The sequence below is a fragment of the Neoarius graeffei genome, chromosome 16, assembly GCF_027579695.1.
Source record: "Neoarius graeffei isolate fNeoGra1 chromosome 16, fNeoGra1.pri, whole genome shotgun sequence".
NCBI classification, from domain to species: Eukaryota; Metazoa; Chordata; class Actinopteri; order Siluriformes; family Ariidae; genus Neoarius; species Neoarius graeffei.
Window position 1 is genome coordinate 42,424,842 of NC_083584.1, and position 18,734 is coordinate 42,443,575.

Sequence of the window (18,734 nt, forward strand, 5' to 3'; positions counted from 1 at the left end):
ACGCCTGCTGGAGAATAAGCTGTTCGTTAAGGCAGAGAAGAGCGAGTTCCACCAAGGATCTGTCTCATTCCTGGGGTTCATCATCTCTCCAGCTAAGATCCAGATGGACCCCCTCAAGCTGGAGGCAGTCGCTGACTGGCCCACCCCATCTTCAAGACGAGAACTCCAGTGCTTCCTGGGGTTTGCCAACTTCTACAGGCACTTCATCCGCGACTTCAGCATGGTGGCCAGACCTTTCTCAGCCCTGACCTCGACTAAGACCAAGTTCAAGTGGGGGGAGGAAGCAGATAAAGCCTTTTCCAGTCTCAAGTGCAGGTTTACCACAGCACCCATTCTCACCACACCCGACTCTACCAAGCAGTTTATCATTGAGGTCGACACCTCTGAGTCAGGGGTCAGAGCCATCCTATCCCAGAGGGCCAATAACAACAAGGTCCACCCATGCTCCTTCTCCCGGCGGCTATCCCCAGCCGAACGGAACGACAACATCGGTGACCGAGAACTACTGGCCGTGAAACTAGCCTTGGAGGAGTGGAGGCACTGGCTCGAGGGGTCTGATCTCCCTTTCCTAGTCTGGACCGACCATAAAAACCTGGAGTACCTCAAATCCACCAAACGTCTCAATTCCCATTAAGCCCGTTGGTCTCTCCTTCTCCCGGTTCAACTTCACGCTCTCCTACCGCCCAGGCTCCAAGAATGGCAAACCCGACGCCCTGTCCAGGATGTTCTCTTCCCACCAAGAGGAGTCCAAGCCACCCGAGACCATCCTTCCTCCACGCTGCCTGGTGGGAGCCGCCATTCTAGAGGTTGAGACGCTCATGCAGAAGGCCCTGGAGCAGGAACCCAGTGAAGGTAACCCCAACAACACTCCTCCTAGCCATCTATTTGTTCCCTGTCCTGTGCGAACCCAGGTGCTGCAGTGGGGTCATGGCTCCAAGCTGGCCTGTCATCCGGGAGCCACCTGAACCCTGGCACTCATCCAGCAGCACTTTTGGTGGCCATCCATCAAGGAGGACATCCAGGAGTTCATGGCAGCCTGCGGCACATGCTCCTGGAACAAGACAGCTAATCGACCCCCTGCCGGCTTGCTAAGACCCCTCCCGACTCCGCATCAACCTTGGTCTCACATCGCCCTGGACTTCATCACAGGACTCCCCAACTCAGGTGACAACACATGTATCCTCACTGTTATTGACCGTTTTTCTAAGACCGTCCATTTCATTCCTCTGCCCAAGCTCCCCTCAGCCAAAGAGACCACAGAACTACTTGTCCACCATGTTTTCCACCTACATGGTCTGCCTACCAACATTGTTTCTGACCAGGGTCCTCAGTTCACTGCACAGTTCTGGAGAGCCTTCTGCAAACTCATTGGGGCCACCTGTAGTCTCTCCTCAGGCTTCCACCCACAGACCAATGGCCAGGCAGAATGGGCGAACCAGGCTTTGGAGGTTGCACGCAGGTGCATGGCATCCAGGGATGCCAGTTCTTGGAGCAGGTACCTACCCTGGATTGAATATGCACATAACACTCTCCCTTCCTCTGCCACAGGTCTCTCTCCATTCCAGTGCTCACTAGGTTACCAGCCACCACTGTTCCCCAGCCAAGAGGAGGTCGTCGCCATACCCCCAGCCCAGCTTTTTATATGCTGCTGCAGGAGGATGTGGGCATTGGCCCGGAGAAGACTCATTCGCTCCGCACTCACATCCAACAGGCAGGCCGACAAACGTCACTCCAAAGCACCCACCTACCGAGTAGGTCAACGAGTTATGCTCTCCACGCGCCACCTGCCACTTAGGACCGTCTCTTGCAAGCTAGCACCCAGGTTCCTTGGACCCTTCCTCATAAAGAAGGTAATCAACCCATGTTCTGTTAGACTGGCATTACCACTCACCATGCGATGTGTTCACCCTACCTTTCATGTATCTCAGCTTAAACCTCTGGTCTCCAGTCCTTTGGACCACATAACATCGAGACTCCCTGCAACACTTGACCTATTCCAGTTTGCATACTGTCCTAACCACTCCATTGATAACGACATATCGAAAGTACAACACCCAGGCCTGGCACTTCTGGAGAAAAAGAACAGTTATGTGCAGATGCTCCTCACTGACTCCAGTTCCACTTTCAAGACAGTTATCCCCAATACTTGGTTCGGAAACTTGGCCCACTGGGTCTCAACATCCCACTGTGTAACTGGATATTAGCCTTCCTCACAGACAGGCCCCAGACAGTACAAGTTGGAAAAAACACTTCCGAGACCATCACTTCCGAGACCTAAACACCAGGGTTCCCCAGGGCTGTGTTCTGAGTCCTCTACTGTTCACCCTGATGACTCACAACTGTTATGCCCAATATAACTCAAACTAAATCATTAAGTTTGTGGATGACACAACAGTAGTAGGCCTCATCAGCAATGACAGAGACTCAACCTACATGGAGGAAGTGAACCAATTCGTTGCCTGGTGTAATAACAACAAGCTGTCATTGAATGTCAACAAGACAACTGAGATCACTCCTGACTACAGGAAGAAGAATGCAATGCACACTCCGTTCACAGTCAACAGCAACACTCTGGCGTTAATTAGGAGCACCAGGTGTCTGGGGGTGCACATTACAGATGATCTAACATGGACTGCAAACACCACCTCCCTCATCAACAGGGCACAGCAGCAACTGCACTTCCTGCGATGATTGAGAAGATAAAACCTTCCTCCTCCTGTCCTCACCACATTCTATAGAAGCACTATAGAAAGTGTTCTGACTAGCAGGATCTCAATCTGATATAGCAGTGGCATCACCTCAGACCTAGAGTCACTCCAGAGGGTGATGAGGACAGCTGAGAAAGTTATTGGGATCTCTCTCACGCCTCCACAGGAGCTGTCCCTAAAACGCTGCCTGAACAGAGTTACCAAAAGAGCCAAAGACTCCACCCACCCCACCCGTTACCCTTCTGCCCTCTGGCAAATGCTACTGCAGCATGAGGTGTAAGACTGCCAGGCTACGCAGGAGCTTCTTCCCACGGGCCATCAGACTCCTCAATTCCCTTAAAAAAGTAATACATGTTTTACACACACCATCTCATACCTTTTTTTTAATTTTCAATTGTTTAGATTTATTAAGCACTTTATTATAACGCATCAGTAACAATGTTTATATTTATCACATTATACAATATGTCCAGTACTGGAATTAACAGGGGCAATATTTGTGAGGTCTGTTTGTCTATTTATGCTTGTTATATCTTTCATTGCACATGGAGCTGGATAAACGCAATTTCCTTCTGCTATTCACTACTTGTTGTATGGTCTGAATGACAATAAAGTTCACTTTGACTTTGACTTCTGAGGTTGCTCAGGATGCTCACAGTACAGTCAGACTTGATCAAACAAACCATACAAAAAAAAAAAAATCAAGCAAAAGTCTCATGTAGGCTTCTGAATTAACGAAGCCCATTACTGAGTTGACAGTTAACAAGCCGTGTATTGTATAGGCCCCTGTTAGTCAGTCATATGTGAATAGAAAAACTGTCAGCATAATTGTGTGTGGGGGAAAAATGGCAACACTAGGACTCATTGGAGCAGCTGGAACAAAGAATGGGAGGAACAATAAGTTCCAAAATTTAGCACAGACCCATCTTTGTCTTTTTATATTTATAGCCCAACACTTTATAGTCATCACAGTATGCCAAGATGAAAACAGCATTAACTGTAGACACTGCTTTTTTCTTGGCTTTGACTGTAGCTTGGTTGCAGAAACAATGAGAAGTTAAATAAATAACACTAAAACAACCAACAGCAGGTATGTCACAAGGAAATGTTTGTCATTAACTTAACAAAAAACACTAAAGTTTTTTCACAAATCTGGCCAGCGAAGAACGAATATAATTTTTCTCCAATATTTCCAACTATTTCAACTAGAAATAACTGGAAGTGGAATGAAAAAAATTAATTAAAATTGCAAAGGGCATCATTTACTTTTATCATTATAACAGGCAGCAGATGCATGCAATAAAGATCAGACGTTATACTCACAAAGACTTATCTTTCCACTAAAAGTTTTCCTCAAGTGCCACCAAAGTTCCTAACTAAGAGCTCCTTCTTAAAACTATTCACAGAACTGCTGAGGATTACTAAGGAATTCCTAAACACCTGGAACTGACCTTGTTCCTGTAGATGACCGAGCGTTTCATATTAATCATGAGTGGCATGCATGGTAAACATATAAATAAAATCCCAAAGCATGACATGATCAAATGTGTTTTCTTGAAAGCAATCATCTAAATTCTCATGTCAGATAAGTCAGCAGAGCATGCGTGGATCAATGAAAGTTAATGAAAGGATTTCCCCCCCATTTAATTAAAATATAACAAGACTGAGTCATCTATATCCCCCGCCCTATAAACTAACTACACTATATTGCCAAAAGTATTTGCTCACCTGCCTATGAGCTTAAGTGACATCCTATTCCTAATCCATAGGGTTCAATATGACGTCGGTCCACCCTTTGCAGCTAGAACAGCTTCAACTCTTCTGGGAAGGCTGTCCACAAGGTTTAGGAGTGTGTTTATGGGAATTTTTGACCATTCTTCCAGAAGCACATTTGTGAGGTCACACACTGATGTTGGACGAGAAGGCCTGGCTCTCAGTCTCCGCTCTAATTCATCCCAAAGGTGTTCTATCGGGTTGAGGTCAGGACTCTGTGCAGGCCAGTCAAGTTCATCCACACCAGACTCTGTCATCCATGTCTTTATGGACCTTGCTTTGTGCACTGGTGCACAGTCATGTTGGAAGAAGAAGGGGCCAGCTCCAAACTGTAAAAACAGTCTGCATGCCTAGGTGCTTGATTTTATACACCTGTGGCCATGGAAGTGATTGGAACACCTGATTCCGATAATTTGGATGGGTGAGCAAATACTTTTGGCAATATAGTGTATATACCAAGTTTCAAGATATTGTCACATTTTTCAAGTTCTGCTGCAGGAAACCAGCCCTACCTCTTTATACTGACCTCAGCAGCCCATGGCATAAACCCACCGGACCGTTGGTCCAGGTGAGCTAAACGTTAAAATTTCTCACATTTCTTAGTATCAAAAGGCACATATACATTACTTAATCAACACATACAGTGGTGCTTGAAAGTTTGTGAACCCTTTAGAATTTTCTATATTTCTGCATAAATATGACCTAAAACATCATCAGATTTTCAAACAAGTCCTAAAAGTAGATAAAGAGAACCCAGTTAAACAAATGAGACAAAAATATTATACTTGGTCATTTATTTATTGAGGAAAATGATCCAATATTACATATATGTGAGTGGCAAAAGTATGTGAACCTCTAGGATTAGCAGTTAATTTGAAGGTGAAATTAGAGTCAGGTGTTTTCAATCAATGGGATGACAATCAGGTGTGAGTGGGCACCCTGTTTTATTTAAAGAACAGGGATCTATCAAAGTCTGATCCTCACAACACATGTTTGTGGTAGTGTATCATGGCATGAACAAAGGAGATTTCTGAGGACCTCAGAAAAAGCGTTGTTGATGCTCATCAGGCTGGAAAAGGTTACAAAACCATCTCTAAAGAGTTTGGACTCCACCAATCCACAGTCAGACAGATTGTGTACAAATGGAGGAAATTCAAGACCATCATTACCCTCCCCAGGAGTGGTCGACCAACAAAGATCACTCCAAGAGCAAGGCGTGGAATAGTTGGCAAGGTCACAAAGGATCCCAGGGTAACTTCTAAGCAACTGAAGGCCTGTCTCACATTGGCTAATGTTAATGTTCATGAGTCCACCATGAGGAGAACACTGAACAACAATGGTGTGCATGGCAGGGTTGCAAGGAGAAAGCCACTGCTCTCCAAAAACAACATTGCTGCTCATCTGCAGTTTGCTAAAGATCACGTGGACAAGCCAGAAGGCGATTGGAAAAATGTTTTGTGGACAGATGAGACCAAAATAGAACTTTTTGGTTTAAATGAGAAGGGTTATGTTTGGAGAAAGGAAAACACTGCATTCCAGCATAAGAACCTTATCCCATCTGTGAAACATGGTGGTGGTAGTATCATGGTTTGGGCCTGTTTTGCTGCATCTGGGCCAGGACGGCTTGCCATCATTGATGGAACAATGAATTCTGAATTATACCAGTGAATTCTAAAGGAAAATGTCAGGACATCTGTCCATGAACTGAATCTCAAGAGAAGGTGGGTCATGCAGCAAGACAACGACCCTAAGCACACAAGTCGTTCTATCAAAGAATGGTTAAAGAAGAATAAAGTTAATGTTTTGGAATGGCCAAGTCAAAGTCCTGACCTTAATCCAATGGAAACGTTGTGGAAGGACCTGAAGCGAGCAGTTCATGTGAGGAAACCCACCAACATCCCAGAGTTGAAGCTGTTCTGTACGGAGGAATGGGCTAAAATTCCTCCAAGCCGGTGTGCAGGACTGATCAACAGTTACCGGAAACGTTTAGTTGCAGTTATTGCTGCACAAGGGGGTCACACCAGATACTGAAAGCAAAGGTTCACATACTTTTGCCACTCACAGATATGTAATATTGGATCATTTTCCTCAATAAATAAATGACCAAGTATAATATTTTTGTCTCATTTGTTAAACTGGGTTCTCTTTATCTACTTTTAGGACTTGTGTGAAAATCTGATGTTTTAGGTCATATTTATGCAGAAATATAGAAAATTCTAAAGGGTTCACAAACTTTCAAGCACCACTGTATACCAACTTGCAAGACCATACCACTCATAGTTTTCAAGTTCTGCTCCAGAAACAAAACCTACCTGACCTACTAACCTGAGAGACTAAATCTGAAATTGTTTCCATGGAAACATGAAAAATTAAAATTTCTCAAATTTCTTAGTATGAAAAGGCACATCTACATTACCTTGTTAACATGTATACCAAGTTTCAAATCTGTATCATGAATAGTTTTGGATATATGCTCTGGAAACAAACACTGCTCTTAGAAACCAAGTCAAAATCTGTTTATGTAAAAATTTGAAAAATACTTTTTTTTTCCCAAAAATGCAAAATAGCAAAAGGCACCGGTTCACATGTTGCTTGATGTGTATACAAAGTTTCATGAAGATATCTTCAGTAGTTTTAAAGATATGGCCCAGAAACAAAAACATGACTGAACGGACAGCCGGAACCCGTTTCTATATCCCCTGCCAAACTTCGTTTGGGCGGGGGATAATATACTAGTGCATCTCAAAAAATTAGAATACCATGAAAAAGTTCCTTTTTTTCATAATTTAATTCAAAAAGAACTTTCGTATATTCTATATTCATTACATGTAAAGTGAAATATTTAAAGCCTTTTTTGCTTTAATTTTGATGATTATGGCTTATAGCTCATGAAAATCAGAAATCCAGTATCTCAAATTATTAGTATATTCCCCAAGATCAACAAAAAAAAAGGATTTACAATACAGAAATGTCCAACTTCTGAAAAGTATATTCATTTATACACTCAATACTTGGTTGGGGCTCCTTTACCATGAATTACTGTATCAATGCAGTGTGGCATGGAGGTGATCAGTCTGTGGTACTGCTGAGGTGTTACTGAAGCCCAGGTTGCTTTGATAGTGGCCTTCAGCGTATCTGTATTTTTGGGTCGGGTGTTTCTCATCTTCCTCTTGACAATACCCCATAGATTCTCTATGGGGTTCAGGTCAGGCAAGTTGGCTGGCCAATCAAACACAGTAATATCATGGTCAGCAAACAATTTGGTAGTAGTTTTGGCACTGTGGGTAGGTGCTAAGTCCTGCTGGAAAAGGAAATCAGCATCTCCAAAAAGCTCATCAGCAGATAGAAGCATGAAGTGCTCTAAAACCTCCTGGTAGATGGCGGTGTTGACTTTGGACTTGATAAAATACAGTGGACCAACACCAGCAGATGACATGGCACCCCAAATCATCACAGACTGTAGAAACTTCACACTGGGCTTCAAACACCTTGGATTCTGTGCCTCTCCACTCTTCCTCCAGACTCTAGAACCGTGATTTCCAAATTAAATGCAAAATGTACTTTCATCTGAAAAGAGGACTTTGGACCACTGAGCAACAGTCCATTTCTTTCTCTCCTTAGCCCAGATAAGACACTTCTGACATTGTGTTTGGCTCAGGAGTAGCTTGATATTAGGAATGTGAAAGTTGTATCCCCTTTCTTGAAGATGTCTGTTCGTGATGGGTCTTGATACACTGACACCAGCCTCAGTCCCCACCTTGTGAAGTGCTCCCAAGTTCTTGAATCAACTTTTCTTGACAATCCTCTCAAGACTGCGGCCATCCCTGTTGCTCGTGCACCTTTTCCAGCCACCCTTTTCAGCAATGACCTTTTGTGGCTTACCCTCCTTGTGGAGAGCATCAGTGATCATCTTCTGGACAACAGTCAAGTCAGCAGTCTTCCCCATGATTGTGGTTGTGTGTACTGAACTAGACCGAGAGATACACTGTATTCATACTGTTTTATTCAAACTCGAAATGAAATATTCTAAATATTTTGAGATGGGTTTTTTTTATGTTTTTGTACTGTATGCCATACTGATTAAAATTAAAATAGAAAAATGCTTGAAACATTTTAGTTTATTTGTAATGAGTCTATAATATATAACATTTTCACTTTCTTAAATAACTGATGGAAAATATTGAACTTTTTCACAATATTCTAATTTTTTGAGATGCACTAGTAGATACAGTATTTAGGTATTGCCTGAAAGCGAAGCTCCTGATGAGTGTATGAGCAAAATATTTGCAAGGGCATAAAATCAACCTGAATAGAATAATAATATTATAGCATATTATGAACCATTGAATTGTGTAGTGTCATGTATTTCACATCAATAAATTGCTGCATTGTCTTGTGACAGTGTTTTCAATAAAACTCTTTCTGCACTTACATCCGTCTATCGCCCTTACATGACAGACACTGTCAACTGTCCAACAAGCTAGTGGACTAATAAAACTATTTTAACTAGTTTTAGTGAAACTGTCATGAATATTTTCCATAAAATGTGTTAGTAAATAATCCCACGTTATAAAAAAAGCAAATTAAATATAAGTGCTGGATAAAAACCCATCTCTCTTATGTAAACAAAGATACAAATGTTGTTATCCGGTGATCAAGTATTTACGAGATATGTTGCTTTGCACTTATGATGGGGTTTCATGTGGTGGTATACATACGTACAGTCAAGCCATCAAAAATTAGGTTGATGCATATATATTCTCTTAAGTATGGGGCTCTGATAATTACACAGCCTGCACACTACCATCCTGTATCCATACCATTGTAGTTTATAAAATATTAATCCATGCATGATGAAATCAGTGACCCTTTTATTTTCATTTTAGTTTTTATTGTAATAATTTATTGAGTGACGACTTTTCATTTATGAGTTTACTGTGAAGACATCAGATAATCTGTTGATATTCGTTTATGAAAACTTCCATCAGACAATGGATTAGCAATAATTGAAATGTTAATAGCAGTCTGGAGAGGGCATTTATTGCTTGGTGTAAAGCAATGCTCTGGTATCAAGGCTCATTGCAATTAAATATATTAAAAACACATGAACTTGATTTCACTGTTAAATGCTGCAGCATTAAGGTTAAGACTGCCTGTCATTTGGTCTTAAAGCTAGTGTAGGTAATTTTTTTAAAATGATTATTATATTTATTGAAATTCTCTTTACATCCTAAGAGCAATGAATAAATTAAATGCTCCGGCAATTTAAAAAAAAAATTCATTTGTGGCAGTCGTACGACTTTAAAAAGCCCATCCAATCATTTCATTCAGTCCCCCCCATGCTCTCTTTCATGGAATCGTCTTCCAGCAGTAGTCAGGTGGTACACATTCATATGTTTTGGAGAAGTGGCTTTGGAGGGAGGGCTGAAGGGAAGGGGTGTGATTGTTTGGTTGAATACTTTGAAAATCTAACTTACTACTGGTGGTTTCTCCAAAATTGCCCACCCTAGCTTTAATTACTTAGGAGTCCTCTAGACTAGCTCTATGTTTTCTAAGTTTAGGACCTTAGGATTTTAGTGCTTTTTTCTTAGCCAAAAAAATAAATGTCTTAAATTTAGGATTTTTTTTAATGAGTTTCTCCTAAATCAGCAAGTCAGGAGCTACATTTAGATTAAGATTCTTTTTGTGAACATGGGCCACGGCATTTCATGTGTTATATTTTGCTTTTAGTAAGCCTAGTAATTTACAAATTGTTGTCTTCAAGAAACTGTACACTATATATATATATATATATATATATATATATATATATATATGTTATTTACCAGCTGGGAGATCCGTATAGTGAAATACAGTGACCGAGGTCTTGAAAGTACTGAGCGAGGCCCTCTGGGCCGAGGTCAGTATTCAAGGCCGAGGTCACGGTATTTCACCATACAGACCGACCTTAAGCTGGTAAATAATATATTAAATTTTTTCTTTACCAAATTCTAACACAAAACGAGAGCGCCCAAAAGGGAAAACCGAGCCGAGCCGTCATTTTGAATCCTCATTCACGGCTGTAATGCAAATTGCCTCCTCCTCGGCATACAAGTGCACTTCCATGGCAGGAAAAAACCTACATTTTGCTGCCTATGTAGTCCCCTATTTATACAAATAAGAGTCATTCAGGATTCAGCCATGTTTTTGCTCGGCGTTAGCAAGTTAGAGGTTTTTAGCTTTCTCCTGAAATGTTTTCTTTTATTTTGTCTTCCTCAGGGTAGTAAAACTCGCTTTCGCTGTGAACACTGTCATTATCACTATCCATGATGTAAAATTAATGCTATTTTGAATCCTCATTCACGGCTGTAATGCAAATTGCTTCCTCCTTGGTATACAAGTGCACTTCCATGACAGGAAAAAAAAAGCTACATTTTGCTGCCTATGTAGTCCCCTATTTATACAAAATTGAGTCATTCAGGATTCAGCCATGTTTTTGCTCGGGGTTAGCAACAGTTACAGGTTTTTAGCTTTCTCCTGAAATGTTTTCTTTTATTTCTTCTTCCTCAGGGTAGTAAAACTCGCTTTCATTGTGAAGACTGTCGTTATCGCTATCCATGATGTAAAATTAATGCTATTATGCTGAGAAATGCTGGCAAAAATTTATAAGATTTTTGATAAAAATCTTATAAATCTTATAAAAAAAGATAAATGTTGACAAAAATTGCTACTATGTTTGTTGTTGTTGTGAACGAGCAAGTCACCAGAGGTCTGTAACCGGGGTCCGTACCATAGGATACGGACCCGCTCACCAGCCAATCAAAGCGTAAGATTTGATGGAAACCGGACCGCAAAAAAAAATATATATATAACTTCTATTTGAATTCTTATTTCCAAAATGACTTCCACTGAAAAAAAAAACCCAAAACCCACCCTCAATCACAAATCTCATTCATCATCTGTCTTTCTTAATGCACTACCATAGACTTAAGGTCAAGTCTTATTTCACATTGCATCTCTACACAGTACATGTTTACAGTGGGCTAAAATATTACATCTCCTAGACTGTGATGCAACTTTGATGCAAGACAAGTCAATAACTCTGTACACATGGCTACGCAGAGTAAAAACAGCATGTCCGTGTATTTTCAGTGATACTGTTTTCTATTTTTATTCTTGTGTCACCTTCCACACCAGTTAATGTGAACTCCGTTAAACTTGAACTGATCTTCTCCACACATGATGAATTATTTAGCAGGATATGTGCACAAAGCGAAAATGCTATACCTTCTGCCTCATAGCTGTACTTCTATATGCCATGTCCCTTAATGCAGTTCATTAAAGTAAAAGCACTGAAAAAAGACCCACAGCAATAATATCATGAATGCCAAGGGCAAAGATGGCCATAAAATTCTGCAGGGACAAACTAGATTTAAAATGAGGAAATCAATAGCCCAAGGCTGAAGCCCATCTTGGTGATCTGAGCAGCACGCCTACAGTCTCAACACAAGATTCTGTGATTGAAATGAGATCTCAGCCCATCCTGATTTAAATCATTAATTAAACTACCATTCTTACACAAAAAGCAGTGCAAAAATAGCAACTGAAATATGATTAAAAATGGCAGACAAATAAAAAGTATGCATTTTTAAATGTCCACTACAAAGCAAATGAATTATAGAGTAATTCCAGGATCAGACTACATAATATTTTTTTTTATGAAGGTCACCATGTCAGATTAAGCAATCAAAGTGCCATAAATTCTTGCCGTGTCTCAGTCGGAAGACTGGAAATACTACAAGTTTGACTCTATGTTCATGTCCTTGTGTGTCACCATGGAGGAGTGTCAAGAAATCATCAAGCATGACCATCAAGGAACACATCGTAGAAGTTGTCAAACTAGGTGTGAAAATATCGTACGCACAACTTCTGACAGGCTAGACCTTTTGTCAGGGTGTCCTGGGGCATCCCAGACACAACATTTCAGTTCTTTGCTTGTGTCGCACTACAAGGCTTGTTAGTCGTTCCTGACATTCATTTTCAGGCCCAGCGCTGGAAATTTGTTGGCCATGATAAAATCTTTACAAAACCAGGCTGAATTTGTGTAGTCTTGGCATCAACTTGGCAGAAATCAACTTTTTTTTTTTTTACACTTTTCAATACATGCAGTAAGTCAATTGTTTAAACACCAACCTAGAAGATGGTCAAATACAGAGCAGAGACCTTCTTAAGCTCATTAGATACGTTAAAACTAACTGGAAGGAAAAGAGTCAAAACTAGCATTATTCTGAATAAAACCCATTTTAGGCAGCATGGTGTTGCCGTGGGTAGCAGTGATGCCGCTCAGCTCCAGGGTTTGGTCCTGAGCTCAGATTACTACATCTGTGGACTTCCACATGTTTTCCTTATGTTCCTGTGGGCTTACTTCTAGTTATCTGGTTTCCTTCAACATGCCAAGTAAGTATAGTAGCTATGATAAATTGCCCCTAGAGTTGAATATGTGTGGAGGGATTGGCACTGGAGTCACGCAACACTGACCAGGTTAAAACAGTTACTGAAGTTGAATAAATGAGTGAACAATCCAAGAGCAAGTATGTCATTCGAACCACCAATAGTAGAAATTGTGGAACGTATAAAAGCAGTTTTTTTTCCATTGACCAAAAAAGTCCCAGTTATCTAATGTCAAACTTTAATAAAACACTTCAAAACTTGGACATATTATTAAACGGATATATAAAAGCTTTTCTTAGTAGTTACTGTACAGTATGTTGAAAATAAAAGCCTACCAATGACCTACATACAGTATAATAACATGAAATAGTGACAGTGACACTGCTGTTTTGGTTTTGAACTGTTGGGCTTGAAATAAATTATATTAAGGTGCAGAAAAGTAACCTACTTATATCAGGAAGTGTTTAACTTTGTATGAGTCACATCCTTTTTGCAGGTCTTCAGTCTGAAAGCATGGCACTAATTGGACAAGTTCCTGATTTCTTCTCTGCTGGTTGTGTCTCCTGAGTTAACAATTTTCCTTTAAAAATAAAAGACTACCACAGTTTAATGGCTTTCATCTTCTTGATATCTTGGTGGACATACCTACATCATGCCCAAATGTCCGCACAAAGACAATAGGAATATCTGACAGTCTCGACCTTGTGGGGACATCTGAGCAGTCCATGTGAAGAAAAAAAAGGGGATTAAAAAAGGATTAAAGGGGACATGCTGCGAAGACTTTTTTTTTCCTGTTGTTCTTTAAAATAAGCTATGTCGATGTGACTTGAAGACATACTGGGTCTTTCAAAGTGGACTGTTACCTTCCCAGTCTGTAATGACCATAGAAAGAAAATACAGAGAACAGACCAGTTACAAAACTGCATGTTTTTTTTGGGCACCAAGCCACCATTAACATATGACCACCAAAAGCAAGCTGAATCAAGAAGACGGAGCCATCTACCTAGTTATTCAGCAAACAATACCTGAAAGGAACAAGTGGAGATGTCAGGGAGAAAGTGCAAGTGTGCTGTTTCAGGATGCACAAAAGAAAACCAGAGTCTGCATATTTTTCAAAGTGTCTGTTAAGCTCTTGCTGGCTCTCAAAAATCTGGGGGAGGGGGTATAAATCTCATGCTGGGTCGTACCCATGTCTGCAGCAGGTCTCCAAGGTGAACAGCTTCTCTAGTCATAGTAGCAGCACTGGTCCGGTGTCCGTGCTTTCGCTTTCCCCTTCCCCTTCTGATCCGGGTTCATACATGTATGGCCATAATCGTGGCACAGAAACCATTGCTTACCTTTCAGAGTTTAGCTACAATTCCACAGGTGTTAGTGGTGAGGGTGTGGCTGACGGAGCTCTCGTTTAAAGATGTTAGCCAATCAGGGTGAGGCTATTTACATATTTAATATTTAAAAGCAAAGCTGCAAAATCAGCCTGTTTTATCCTAAAGGGTTTACTTACAATGCTAACACAGCACAAGAAAAAAGAAGCAAGGTGTTTCTTTTTTCTTGGAAAACTATTTCTCAGGGTATAATAATCAAATATACCGTGCACAGAGAGGCTCTGGCTGAAATTATGGATTCTCTTTGGTGACTGGCATAGTACTATTTTCTGAGGGGCGCAGTACTAGTCCAGTCACCAAAGAGAATCCATAATTCCCGGTGCGTCTCAGTGCATGGTATATTTGATTTATATCCCTCATCAAAAAATTCCAAACTAAAAGTGTTAAGATTGAATCTCGGCATAAACTCACTGGAGGCAGCCATTGTTGTTTACGTCGGAGTGACCTTTGGCCTGCGCATGTGCAATGTATCATGCTATCACCTGCCTCACTAGGCATGATTATGATACATACAGTAGATCTACACACACAGAAATGCTCACGGAGCCACAGCTGTGACTCGAGTCAGCCGTATAGCTTGAAAGCGTGATGTCAGTTCATAGTATATCCAGGATATACCATGACTGACTCACACCATTTTTTTTTTTGATGTCACAAGATACATTGCTTAATCAGTGGTGGAATTATTTGAGCCATCCTTGGCCAATCCCTGCACAAGAATTTTTTGATTAAGGATATAATATAAAATAATTGAAAAGTGTATGGCATGTCCCCTTTAAATAAATGTATTAATAACTCTGTTAGTGGACAGTCCTGTGAAAGACAGTAAGACAAAGAAAGTGTGTGTGTGTGTGTGTGTGTGTGTGTGTGTGCACGCACATTTATATACTATCCATCCATCCATTATCCATAACTGTTTATCCTGTGCAGGGTAGCAGGCAAGCTGGAGCCTAGCTGACTATGGGCGAGAGGCAGGGTACACCCTGGACAAGTCGCCAGGTCATTGCAGGGCTGACACATAGAGACAAACCACCATTCACACTCACATTCACACCTACGGTCAATTTAGAGCGACCAATTAGCCTAACACAGTGGCATAAGTGGTTAGCACTGTCACCTCACAGCAAGAAGGTTCTGGGTTCGAGCCCAGCTCCGGCGGGGGCCTTTCTGTGTGGAGTTTGCATGTTCTCCCCGTATCTGCGTGGGTTTCCTCCGGGTGCTCCGTTTTCCCCCAAAGTTCAAAGACATGTGGCTAGGTTAATATAGAACAGCCTTGAGTGAGACACCTACGAGTAACTCCCAACTGCTCCCTGGGTGCTGTCAGCATGGCTGCCCACTGCTCTGGGTATGTGTGTGTGCAGATGGGTTAAATGCAGAATATGAATAAAGTTGTGCTTCTTCTTCTAACCTGCATATCTTTGGACTGTGGGGGAAACTGGAGCACCTTGAGGAAACCCACACAGACATGGGGAGAACATGCAAACTCCACACAGAAAGGCCCCCATCGGCCACTGGGCTCGAACCTAGAACCTTCTTGCTGTGAGGTAACCATGTTAACCACTACACCACCGTGCCTAAATAGTACTGAGGACCAAATGTCCCCACAAGGACAGTAAAATCTGACAATTTTGACCTTGTGGGGACATTGGGATGGTCCCTACAAGAAAACTGTTGTTGCTGGTGTTTTAAAACAAAAAAGCCAAAAAGTTTCCTTTTCATTACTGAGGTTAAGGTTAGGTGCAGACAGAGCATGAATTAACTGCAATATGTCAATGGAAGGTCCTCAAGGATAGTCAGATAAACCTCTGTGTGTGTGTGTGTGTGTGAGAGAGAGAGAGAGAGAGAGAGAGAGAGAGACAGACAGACAGACAGAGATGCTGGTTCACCTGTATTGAGGCTAAATTTTGAATACTGAATATGCCCTCGGGGCGGCACGGTGGTGTAGTGGTTAGCGCTGTCACCTCACAGCAAGAAGATCCGGGTTTGAGCCCCGTGGCCGACGAGGGCCTTTCTGTGCGGAGTTTGCATGTTCTCCCCGTGTCCGCATGGGTTTCCCCCACAGTCCAAAGACATGCAGGTTAGGTTAACTGGCGACTCTAAATTGACCGTAGGTGTGAATGTGAGTGTGAATGGTTGTCTGTGTCTGTGTGTCAGCCCTGTGATGACCTGGCGACTTGTCCAGGGTGTACCCCGCCTTTTGCCCGTAGTCAGCTGGGATAGGCTCCAGCTTGCCTGCGACCCTGTAGAACAGGATAAAGCGGCTACAGATGACACGTAGCATAGTAGCTTGACCTCAGACGCATAACCAGAAAGTGTAATGTGGAAACATGCATGATTTGTATGACACTGAAACAAGGTAAGGGCGGCACGGTGGTGTAGTGGTTAGCGCTGTCGCCTCACAGCAAGAAGGTCCGGGTTCGAGCCCCGGGGCCGGCGAGGGCCTTTCTGTGGGTTTGCTCTGGGTGCTCCGGTTTCCCCCACAGTCCAAAGACATGCAGGTTAGGTTAACTGGTGACTCTAAATTGACCGTAGGTATGAATGTGAGTGTGAATGGTTGTGTGTCTATGTGTCAGCCCTGTGATGACCTGGCGACTTGTCCAGGGTGTACCCCGCCTTTTGCCCGTAGTCAGCTGGGATAGGCTCCAGCTTGCCTGCGACCCTGTAGAACAGGATAAAGCGGCTACAGATGACACGTAGCATAGTAGCTTGACCTCAGACGCATAACCAGAAAGTGTAATGTGGAAACATGCATGATTTGTATGACACTGAAACAAGGTAAGGGCGGCACGGTGGTGTAGTGGTTAGCGCTGTCGCCTCACAGCAAGAAGATCCAGGTTCAAGCCCCGTAGCCGGCGAGGGCCTTTCTGTGGGTTTGCTCCGGTTTCCCCCACAGTCCAAAGACATGCAGGTTAGGTTAACTGGTGACTCTAAATTGACCGTAGGTGTGTGAGTGTGAATGGTTGTGTGTCTATGTGTCAGCCCTGTGATGACCTGGCGACTTGTCCAAGTTGTACCCCGCCTTTCACCTGTAGAGATGATGAGCATATGCAGGAACCCAACCTGAACCCATCTTTACATTGTTGGAAGCCCTGTTCCAAGTGAATAATGCGTGATTAACACCGCTCATTATTCCAGGCGAGATCAGAGTCGTGCTTAAACATCCAGTCGGACAGGATCAGACCAAGGGATAACAATGAAGCACGATTTGTTCACATTCCACATGCAGGAATAATAATAATAATAATAGGCGCGATGCTCATCAGTGCATGGCTCTTTAGGGACGAAAAGAGCATACCTCGAATGGGGTTCTGGATCCAGAGAATCCCCCCAACAAGATGTGGAGACTGGCCGAGCATCATGACCTACAGAGTGCAGATCAGATCAGATCAGATCAGAGTGCAGCTCTTTCTTTACAAAGCAGTCACGCGCTCATTCCTGGCCCCTTTTGCGCGCGTGCCCTGACACTTTACACCACTTACAAGGGATCAAACGGTTACTAATAAGATTTTTTTTTAAGTGCTGGGATTGTAACTATTCAAAGCCTTCCATTGCTTTAAAGACAGAAACAAAGAAACAAAGAAAGAAAAGAAAGAAAACCTTCGTGCCATGCGCGCGCGCGCGTTGCACACTTCTCGCCTTCCCTGTGCTTTGCTGATCCCTGTGCACGCGCGGGTTACAGAACAGCACGCGGGATGAATCACGCATTCGCTACAGACTCCGAGAGGAAGAGGATGCGCGCGCGCTGCTGCTGCTCGCACAAGCCAATCATAAACCCGAGCTCGCGCCCCGCATCAGCCGCTCACTGTTCTCCCTATTAGCGGTTCAGAAGGTCAATCTGACACTCGAACAACATCCCCGAGGTCTTTGCTGAATAAATCTTACCTTCGACAGCCATTCTGTTACTCCACAGAATGGCTCATAATGTTCACGTTGGCAGGATCACGAACACTCGGCAGCTAATCTCCTCCTCGCGCTTGTTATAACACTCACCGCCAGCAAATCTTGTCAACTCCACAAGCCCGCTGTTGCCAGATTGGAGCAACGTTTCCAACAGTATTACTCTGTAATGCTGTCCTATTTTACTATCAACTTGGCCAGATTATAACTTTCCCATATATTATTTCCTATCCCAGGGTCATTTCTATATCCAAATAAGATTAAAGATCACTGTTTTGAGAAGCATATCACACAATCTGGCAACACGGAAACTCAGGCGCTCCGAAAAAAAAAAAATCCTCTTGTAGCGTTGTGTCAGAGAATTGTGGGGATTGTAGTTCTCACTAACACGATTACACTCAATACCTTGAGGACAAGTCGCCAGGTCATCACAGGGCTGACACATAGACACAGACAACCATTCACACTCACATTCACACCTACGGTCAATTTAGAGTCACCAGTTAACCTAACCTGCATGTCTTTGGACTGTGGGGGAAACCGG

The 18,734-nt window shown here is 42.5% G+C and overlaps 1 protein-coding gene across 8 annotated transcripts in view; it reads right to left on the minus strand.

The window, feature by feature from the left end:
* The window catches only part of samd12 (sterile alpha motif domain containing 12), a 269,788-nt gene extending 251,371 nt beyond the window's left edge, over window positions 1-18,417 (minus strand). For 7 of the 8 annotated variants that reach the window (XR_009656799.1, XM_060942979.1, XM_060942981.1 and 4 more), the window contains exon 1: window positions 18,176-18,417. Coding sequence is in view for 7 of the 8 variants with exons in the window: in XM_060942979.1 (XP_060798962.1) it covers window positions 18,176-18,188 (13 nt within the window). In the remaining variant the exon portion in view is untranslated. The remainder of the gene's footprint in view (window positions 1-18,175) is intronic. The other variant, XM_060942980.1, reaches the window with a different exon arrangement.
* Window positions 18,418-18,734: the final 317 nt, after the last annotated feature.